The sequence below is a fragment of the Phytophthora parasitica genome, assembly GCF_000247585.1.
Source record: "Phytophthora parasitica INRA-310 unplaced genomic scaffold supercont2.54, whole genome shotgun sequence".
NCBI classification, from domain to species: domain Eukaryota; phylum Oomycota; class Peronosporomycetes; order Peronosporales; family Peronosporaceae; genus Phytophthora; species Phytophthora nicotianae.
Genome location: NW_008649040.1, coordinates 413251 through 422956, shown reverse-complemented (window position 1 = coordinate 422956; position 9706 = coordinate 413251). Strand labels below are relative to the sequence as shown.

Genomic DNA, 9706 nt, shown 5'->3' with positions numbered 1-9706 from the left:
CTCCAGGTCCCACTCTAGACGTGGAACGCCGACGTCTGCTCCTCTTGTCCCGTCTTGTCGGATGTAGCTCTTTGGCCCTGTATTGAGCAGACTTTCTGGATGCAGTCCGCGAGAATGGCGAGACCTCCTTCTAGCTGTAGACCGTGACAATTCTCCCCGACCGATCCTCGGCGCCCTCGCCGAGTCGTTCCCTCCACTGCCGGTTGCACGGTCTCACCAGCAATCACTTCCGGAACGCCACACGTCGGCGTTCCATCAGGCTTAGCGCCCCCATCTTGAATCTTCGTCGGCGTTCCTTTCTTCGGCGTACCACGTAGACGCTCCAGGCTGGCGCGCTCCCTCTCCTCACGTCGCCCTATACGTCTAGTAAGTCCATTCCACCCTTGTTTCGCATTAGATCCGAGCCCGGTCTTCCTACAGGGGCGACACGTCCAGTAATAACGTAGCCCATGGCTGTAACAACCAGTTACCAGCACCGAGACACTCCAGTAACAGCTTTCCCTTGCGAATTCGAAATAGACCTCCACCATAAACACCGCCAAAACAACGCCAAGCGGCCCTCCTAACACGCCTTCTACACTCTCATACACCAGTCGCGGCAGGTACACCAACAGAGATAACAGCAACGAGGCAGCTAAGTAGATGCCCATTAGGAAATCGCCAGTCCTCTCGATTACAGCCACCGTAGCTTCCCCTGTAGCTCGGGCGTACTTGCCGGTAGACACCCAGAGCAATTGCACTGCGTCTGGTACGAACAAACAGCAAGAGTGGTGGAACGCCTCACACCATCTCAAGCACAATCGTCCCGTTATCCCAAATCGTGCCTCGTAATCTTGCAGCACAGCAATGGGAATCAGGAACGCCAATGAGATCAGAGCACACGCATACTCCAATGGAGGTAGTGCCAAAGCGTTCGCGTTCCGCGCGGCTTCGAGGTACCTGTCACCACAGTTGTACGTGAAGAAGTAGACTGCCCTTCCGTTGTCAGCGACGCTGTCTAGGAACGCCCACGAGACGTTCCTCAACGGAGTGGTTACCACCCACACCACGATGCCAGCGACAGCGCTAATAATGAGCACCCAGTAGTTAGTTGCTCCAGCCACCTCCCTCAGTTCGGCTGCTTCGGCCCATGCTCGCCACTTCTCCATCGCTTGTCAGTTCCCTTAGTGGACCTCCAACTGCCGTCCACAGCCAGTCCAGGTGTCCCACCAGGCGCCCCCTCGCTCGGGGTCAGTTCCCGCCATCGCGTTCCACTTCAACGTCCCTTCGCAGGTGGCGTACCCCTGGCGTACCCCCCGGCAGCCATCATCCTCCCTCAACATGGGACCCTTCAGTCCACGAATTTGCTTCGACCTACGCAACCGCCATGACGTCCAGGTTCACCGCCGCCGAGCTGAAGCGGTTCCGCGCCTTCCTTGACGCAGCCATCGACCGCGAAGAACACGGTCCCTCCTCCGACGACGCGGACGCTCTCAGGCGGCAACTCTGGGACGAGATATGTGTACATCTCGGGGTTAACGGCATGTCTACGGGCCTTCCTCATCTTGACCAACTCGTCGAAGACATCTTCCAAGGCAAGTCGAATGTCAGCCTCCAAGGTCCAGTCGTGATCTTGCCAGCTGCGCCTGGTGTTCCAAGTGCCGCACCCCCGGTTGTGACCCAGCCAGCCGCATCCGGCGTTCCAAGAGCTGCAACTCCGTCTAAGCCATCCACCAAGTCTTCGGGCAAGAGACCAGCTACGCCGTCCAAGAAGTCCTCCAAACGGAAGGCCAGCGCCGGCGACACCGCCTCCAAGTCGTCCGCCAAGAAGCTGCGCTCTTCCCAGAAGTTGACGCTTCCTTCATACGACTACGCCAAGCTGATTGACGTGAATCCCAACGCTCCTCGGGTCGTACGAACCGCGATCGCCATTGTTCTCCACAAGGCTGAAGAAGCCGGCAAAGTCCCTTGGCGTCTGGCGTACCCCTGGTCGGGCCGACCCCTTTGGTATGACCCAGCGGAGAATCAAGACATTCATCGCGCTCACTGGCGGTTCTGGATGACCCACAGACGTGCCTTCTGGGAGTGGGCGTTCCACGCCCCCCTCGAGACGACCTCAGCCCAGTCTAATCGCCGCAAGCTCAAAATGCGAGCTTCTCATGCTCGCCTGACTTTTACGAGCCTGTGCATCGAGACGTGGGGCTTCTACGCGTTCCTCGAGAAGCTGGAGAAGCGTCCAGAAATGTTCTGGCTCGGAGGCCAGCCCGGCAAGTCTCCACGCGGAGGACGACAGCCTCAGGGACCTATTGCCGAAGATCTTGTAGTCCTCCATGATAAGGATCATGCCCGGTACGAGGCTACGCTAGAGAACGCCCTTAACCCGGCGAAGATAGACGCCTATGGATATCCTCAAGGGCTCTCCTTCCTCGAGTTCACCGACGCCATAAATCCCAAGGTCATCGCAAAGAATCCCCTCTCCATGTGTTTCGCGCAGGCAGTTTGCCCTTCTTTCCTTCACTAAACGCAAGATACATTCCAAACTTATCCATGACACATACAAAGCTCTTGCCACTTTCATCTGCCTCAATACATTTTCTTACATGTTCCTCTTCAACTTCCTCACCCTTCAAAACTTGGAGAATGCTGCGACAGCAGTTGCCTTGGTACGCAATGTGTTACCGGGCTGCAACTTCTCCAAACCCATCATGACGGTCGGATAAAGAGAAATTTGAAAGTGATATGCCTAATACTTGACAATTGAATGAACACACACATATTTTAGGAGTTCATCGGACTTGATACGTCCGATTGGGCGGTTTAGGTGACTCACCTACACTTACATTGTCCTATTGGCTAAATATACATTTGTTATTAGCTGTGATTGGCTAAAATTAAATGTTGGTAGTTAATTGGCAAATTTTCACCATACAAAGTTCAAGTATGGTCCGATAATCTAACATATTCATCCATACTCACGAGTACTTTGACTTCGGATGCCTTCAAACAGAATTTACCATGTTTATATTTTGTAATCGTTCCTGGAAGTAAAACATAAATGTTAGGTCTCTTTATCACAACTCACGCCTTGTGTCTTGTTATCCTAGACGTTCATGTAGCTGTGCAGCGATCAACTCGTTCAGAGTATTGAATGAGCCTTAAAATCACATATATTACTCACGTTTCAGCCTTTTTCAGAAGTCAGAACTAGATTACTTCTAATAAGTATCTTCCTTGTTTGTTTGACACCAGTAAAAATCAAGGTGCAGTTGACCGTCGCCCTTACTACTTATTAGTACTTTCAGTAGGTGTATTATTCAAACCACAGCAATTAGTGTTGGATGTAGTTTCCATTATTTTACCCGCATGTTCTTTCCGTCTTCACCGCATTCGCTATACACATCAGCTATTCTGGTCATACTAGTATCCAGATCGACGGGATCGCCACATTCCATCAGGGAGATGCAAAGCTAACCTATATGCTTGCGGATTGGCCAAATGCAGTACTTGTATTATCGTAAGCTAAAGTGTAGCATTATCATTGATAGCTTACTAGCGGCACAATCCCGACGGTTATCCTGCTGGTTGCAGCTTGATACAAGCCACGAGAAGTGCTGACCAAGGCCGCCGGTCCGTTGTTCTGATCGCTGCAGACAACCACTCCGTGTTTCACCTCGATACCCCCAGCGCTACGCAACCTTCAATCATGCCCAAGCTCTTGCTCATCCTCAGTATTGCGGTAGCCACCTTGCTAGTGTCGACTTCTGTCGGTGCTGCCGCTGCCGAAGACCTGGGGTGCTACCCTGCGTGCAAGAATCCGCAGGTGTGCCGTCCCGGCAACGACGGTTCCGCGTACTGCGGCTAAGCAAGTGGAATGGACGAAGGGTGTTACAATGGCGTCGAAGTATGATACTTTTATTCGGGGATCATCAATACTCTTTCCGCTAACAACAAGGTCCATGCAGCGCTAAACTGAGTCCACACGACGCATGCGCACTTGACGCGAACGCTTGCAAAACGGGGCCAATGAGTAACACTATGCTTCATTTTGTTTTAATTTCCAAACAAATGCTGTTACGGTTCGACTGAAGCCTAGTCCAGACCTTTTCCGTATAAAATCAGTCTTTCTTACATTGTATGCCCTAGTTCTAGCCAGTTGTTTTTTTCCTTCTTTTTTTTGCTTAGTAGTGCAATTGTCTTGTAGATGAGTGCGCATCGAGAGTTGGTAGATGCTAATTGGATCCATTACGAATTCAAAACTTAAATCGTATTCATCTAGATAGTGATTTAACGCGATGGCGAGAAAATCGAAACCTCAATGACTCGTTATATGACGTTGTGCCCGTTGCAAAGTAGATTGCGAAGTGAGAGTATTAATAGCTTAGTTCTTTCCTGATGGGGCGCGTCGTGTGGCATCACCCACAAGCCCCACTGCGCCAATCCTTGGTGCTTGATGACGAAGTCCGCGTTTTACACGGTGTTTGATTACAACCGTGAAGAATAACGTGTCTGTCGGGTGTCGGTAGGCGCGGGCGATATCGGGTGCCGGCACGGTGTTGTTCGTGCTGTTGTTGCTCTAGTCGGCAGGTCGTCTGCGCAATACTCCAGACGTTATTACCGGATCGTGGATTCCTCGTATTGAGATATTGAGTTACGAATTCATTTAAACGGCACTTACTAGAGATCTTCTTTGTTTGACTGTGACAGTTTTGGTTCTACATCGTAACTCTACATGAATTGCTAAACGCACCGCCCAGATTTGTTGCCCCCCCCTTTCCTGAAGCGATCAATGCGGGTTTCCACAGCACCACTAAAAGCCACCGTTGTCATTGTCACAGTCACCTCGTTTGTCTTCCTCCGTTACCGTTTAGCTCGGCTATTTTCGTATTGGTCAACATGGCATGATCTAGTCGCAGCCAACCATTCCATCTTGACCTACGTGTTTACTCGAGACCCGTAAGTAGAGCACGCCTCGTTGACAGAACTCATAGCGACGGTTCAATTACCAAGTCGATCGTCGCCTTCATTGGAAGATCTCCAAAGCTGAATCCATGGAGTGTTGGATGATTATGAACTCTAGACTCTATGAAACCCGGATACTTCTCGATGTGAAACGATGAAGACTAAGGGTGGGATCATGAGCTCGCGGTTTATCGCAACGGACATTACAATAGCTTGAATGAAAGTTATCCATCAGCATTTTACTTTAGTGCATTGCATGAAAGCATTTCCATTTTACATTTAATTACATCAGAGTTTAGCATGCAACTCTAGGGTACTGGGCGAGAGGATCATGACATCCAGGAATTTATACTGCGAAGACAACTTTGGCTGTCTGAACAGCCTAACCATAGTTGTTAAAGAAAATTTGGCTAAACGACCGAATCATGTTTGTGTATTGGCGACTTGCGGCCTTCGCAAAGTTGTATGAAGAAGCGATGTGGCGTACGTTAACATTTTTTTTTAATGTCACTTCGTCTCTCCAGCGAAAATAACCCCAACCAATATAGGGCTACAGAAGGCTGTAATATTCTTCTTACAAAGCTATTTTGTGTTCACCCGCAAGAGTGACGCTGGTGCGCAAGTATTTATTAACGCATCTCCTTCGTCTGTTTTGAAGCCGCTGCATCTGCGTACACATTCGACGAGCCGTCACCGTGGCTGTTTTATTTTAATAAGAAGCGATCTTAATGAAGCACGTTGAAGTCTTAAGCACATTTTGAGAATAGCTGTAAGAGGCAACCGTTTCAAAGTCTGGTTAGTCAGTCCTACGCATGCAATGACCATACTATACTGTAGTAAACAAACCCTACACAGATTTTTCGACACAAGTGCTAAAGATGTTCAATTATCACCTTAAAAAAACGATTTTCGCACCTTGTCTATGCAATGCGCGGCTCGAAGCGGAGTTATGCGCTGTGCTTGCCTTCGTTAAGACCGCGCGGTCCTGCTTCGAGGTCACCCCTCGCGGTTTGCTTTGGCTACATGCGCTTCCACCCGCACACCTCAGTTTGTTTAGTAACATCAAATCAACTTTTGAACATTATAGGAAACTTAAAATGTCCCAATTCTGATTGGTAAGATTCGCTGTCCTCCCAGACCAAAGCATCACCTCTACTCAAAGGTATGTGGGTGCGCTACTGTATTCCGTTTGGGCGCAGGTTGTTGCAACGCTACGATGCCCACCATACGCTGCAACCTAACAATCGTCACAGCGTACGCTGAGCATGATTTTTACCGTCTTCAAGAAACTCTTCAACGTTCTTGACAAGATTATGATTGTGATGTGCTATGGATACTGTATTCTTATGTGAATTGGTTGAGTACGCGCTCCGGGACCTTGTCCACGGTGGCCAACACCCACCACGCAAGACGTATTTAGCACCACCTTCGTCGATTCAATTTGCAGGTCGGTCCCTAGTTCTATCATTTGATATTAATACTCGTTTTAACTTTTACTGAACCAAATGGAATGCCTTAATTCATCACGTTTACCAAACCGGTCTTCTCTTTTGAAGGAGAACACACACCACATCGTAACTGCTCTGATGTTTAGTTAGAACATGTCTAGTTGAAGAAGCTCTAGAAGGGTAACCCCTGCACTACTATTCAACTCTATCATATCCCTCCATCTACCATGCATTCTGGGCTAGCTGAGTTGTGCTTATAAGGAAGTTCTTAATCTCGCACGACAGGAAGGGAAGTAGTAGCGAAGAGTAGAATAAGAAAAACAAAACTAACAGAACATATCTGTTAATGAATTTGCAACATTTGTAAGTGAGGAATGGTACAACGAATTGCTTTCGATCGTCGACGCACGATTGACGACTATTCGTCGATCGTCCATCGACATCATCTCTGAGTCAGAGTCCGACGTCGTGCAAACTGAGCCAACACATGAATCTAAGTAACCCAGGCTCCACAAATTTTATTAGTAATGAATGAATACGGATTTGTCCAAAACGTAATCTGCTGTGTGCATAATACTTCTGCTAAGTACGATCTAAAACCTCCATGTCAGTGTGCATTTTGGACCGACCACAAATTTCGCTCTCACTCCATTCGATCACTTTTCGTTTTTCAAGATGAAGGCGACGAGTCCAATTGCACTTCTTGTGGCGACATTTATCGCTTTGTCGACCTCCACGCGAGCCTCAGCGGCAGTAAGCACAGTAGCGCCAGCCCAGGCCTCGACACAGCAGCAAGAACAGCAACAACAATACACGAATACCGATGGGTCTACTGCTATAGGATTCTATGACGAAGACGGAACGCCGGTTGTCGCAGAAACAACCTCAAACTACAGCAGTAGTGTGCCCACTTTCGGAGACATCACCTCCAAACCCGGCGAGTGTGTTACCGGCAACCCCAACGAGTACATTACTGCTGAGGCTTTGACGTGGGTTTGGGAGAACCGCATCGGACCGAAGGCGGATTTGTCGGACACCGCCAATTGGAACGTCATGGCCAGCAAGAACTGGCTCATGGATCACATTGTGCACAACAATGGCTCAATGAACTACTGTGTCCGCTGGGACAGCGATGCCAAACTGTCCAAATCTGCGGCGTCGAAGTTCCAGGGCCTGCTGGAACGTCACTACAACGAGTGGAACAAGTGGTTAGTTGGCTACAACTGCTGGCCGTTTGAGGAGGTCAAGATCAATGTGGTGAGTTTTGCTGCGAAGGACGTGTCTCAGTTCGAATGGACGGACGATTCTCTAGGCAAAATCTACGAAGGAATTATTGATCCCTCGGAAAAAGCGCCCAAATGCCCAGATGAGTGCCACCGATACTACGACAACGGGAACAACATGTGGTCAGACACGAGTGCTTGTGAAGGGGAGCCGTTCGACGTTTCATTCCGGCTCAATCAAGATCTAGACTTCGGCTACGCTTTCGGATTCGACTGGGGTGAGGAAGTAAGTTCGAAGGAAATATTGCAAACCCTTCAAAACAAGAACATCCTGGTGGTGGGACACGAAATCGGACATGGATTCGGGCACCCGGATTTCTACACCGCGAAGCAAAAGCCGAAGAATTTCCCTCCGTCCATCATGATGGGGTCTAGCTCTGTTACAATTACACCTAGTGATGGCTGGATGTTACGCCGCATCCTTGAGCACCTAAAGCCTCGTTACAACTTCTAAGGTTTGCCTTTCGGAAGATATGGTTAGTTTTTCTATCTACCCAAACTGTCAGAGCTCGCGTTCGGTACAAGCTTTTTTTTTTTCGTTCGTTAATACAAATAGATGTTCCTCTTTCATGCAATGCTACCTATCTCCACCACCACCAGTACCGATTCCGTTCTGTAGCTTTTGTAAAAATTTTTAGAGGTGTCCCAATTAAAACAATTCTACTTTATAGCCGCATGTATGCACGGCTGAACTGCATTATTTGGCAGAATTTCCAACAAAGTATATTCTACGTATTTATCTACTTAAGTAATTTTATATTCTCGAATTAATTTTGGATTGCCGCAGCTCACTGAGGGTACAGATATTACAAATGAATTGCTACCAAATGTTGAGAAAATCGTGGTGATTGTGGACAAACGGATACAGCAGTCCCCCTCGATAAGTGTACGGGACACTGCATATATCACTTCAGAGGAATACTAGCAGTTGGATACAAAACATATATATTTCTCAAATAGTTTTCAGCAGGAAGGACAGGGTATGTAAACCCCAAGCTACGCTTATCGGACGGATGCTGAACACCGCAAACGATTACGCAAAATTATCTTGTCATTCTGTCCAGGTAATCATATATTCGCGAAATTGTGTTGAGTGGTCACGACAGCCAGTTTCGAGAAAGCAGCTTGCGAGCAAGAAACAGGAACAACATGGTCAGGAACCGACAACGTACCTACTTTAAGGGCAGAGTGAGAATAAACAACATTTCGCTTTATGCTGCAGACCGCACCGTGATTAACGATTCTTTGCATTTTTCAGAAACTGGGATTATAACGTATTTATCCTGGAAGGACAGCTAGAAGAGCTGTATGGACAGCCTCACAACGAGGTACGTGATATGATGCGTTAAATACTCCCGTTTATTTGTTCCAAAGACCAGTTGATGTACCAGTGCGTCGAGAAACTAGCGTGTCTTAAACTTCTCGGTTTAAGACTCCACTCAAACAGCATTATCAACCCCCAAACAAAACAAATTTATGAATCCATGTGAGCGATCTCTCCATCGTAGCACCACCATCTCCAAATCAAGGCCCCTTTTGTACAATTAGATACATCGACAATGTGAGAAGTAAAATAATCACGTTGTGTGATTCAGTAGCGGTGTGAGGTTGCAATTCTGACTTCTTCGGTCGCTAAACCCGTCGAGGAAGCTCTCGCGCTTTCGCTATATTAGTGGTTGTCACGATTAGAAGGTAGATTTCAGTACCTCCCCCGTCCTTTTCAAGACAAACCTTCCCCAAAAAGCAGGAAGGTTTGGTTGAGCCTTGCAGGTTTGATATGATTGGTTGAAAGTCACGTTAGAAGGTTTGATTATAATGGCCGCGAAGAAACCACTTTCGTAATCACATGATTCGTATCATGCATGTAGCGAGCGACGCTCGCTATCGTGGCGTCACACTTGCGCAAGGAAAATGTGCCACTAACAACTGCCACAGTAGAATAAATTATGCCTAACGCAGTCGCTACCAACTGCAATGATACCTGCATCGTTAAACTTCTGGATAAATGGTTGCATGCGCTCAAACATAACAAGGGGG

The 9706-nt window shown here is 48.1% G+C and overlaps 5 protein-coding genes across 5 annotated transcripts; 3 read left to right on the top strand and 2 right to left on the bottom strand.

Moving 5' to 3' along the window:
* Positions 1–14: 14 nt before the first annotated feature.
* Positions 15–1148, bottom strand: PPTG_15876 (hypothetical protein; the record flags this gene model as incomplete). The annotated part of the gene is made up of 1 exon (XM_008913637.1): positions 15–1148. One exon carries the CDS (start codon positions 1146–1148, stop codon positions 15–17), a length of 1134 nt encoding a protein of 377 aa, XP_008911885.1.
* Positions 1149–1366: 218 nt separating this feature from the next.
* On the top strand, positions 1367–2500 carry PPTG_15875 (hypothetical protein; the record flags this gene model as incomplete). The annotated part of the gene is made up of 1 exon (XM_008913636.1): positions 1367–2500. One exon carries the CDS (start codon positions 1367–1369, stop codon positions 2498–2500), a length of 1134 nt encoding a protein of 377 aa, XP_008911884.1.
* A 1182-nt stretch (positions 2501–3682) lies between these two features.
* Positions 3683–3841, top strand: PPTG_23867 (hypothetical protein; the record flags this gene model as incomplete). The annotated part of the gene is made up of 1 exon (XM_008913635.1): positions 3683–3841. The coding sequence occupies one exon, from the start codon at positions 3683–3685 to the stop codon at positions 3839–3841; it is 159 nt and encodes a 52-aa protein (XP_008911883.1).
* Positions 3842–4357: 516 nt separating this feature from the next.
* On the bottom strand, positions 4358–5003 carry PPTG_23866 (hypothetical protein; the record flags this gene model as incomplete). The annotated part of the gene is made up of 2 exons (XM_008913634.1): positions 4358–4552; positions 4983–5003. 2 exons carry the CDS (start codon positions 5001–5003, stop codon positions 4358–4360), a joined length of 216 nt encoding a protein of 71 aa, XP_008911882.1.
* A 2058-nt stretch (positions 5004–7061) lies between these two features.
* On the top strand, positions 7062–8242 carry PPTG_15874 (hypothetical protein; the record flags this gene model as incomplete). Its single annotated transcript, XM_008913633.1, has 1 exon — positions 7062–8242. One exon carries the CDS (start codon positions 7062–7064, stop codon positions 8121–8123), a length of 1062 nt encoding a protein of 353 aa, XP_008911881.1. The 3' UTR covers positions 8124–8242.
* Between the last annotated feature and the right edge of the window lie 1464 nt (positions 8243–9706).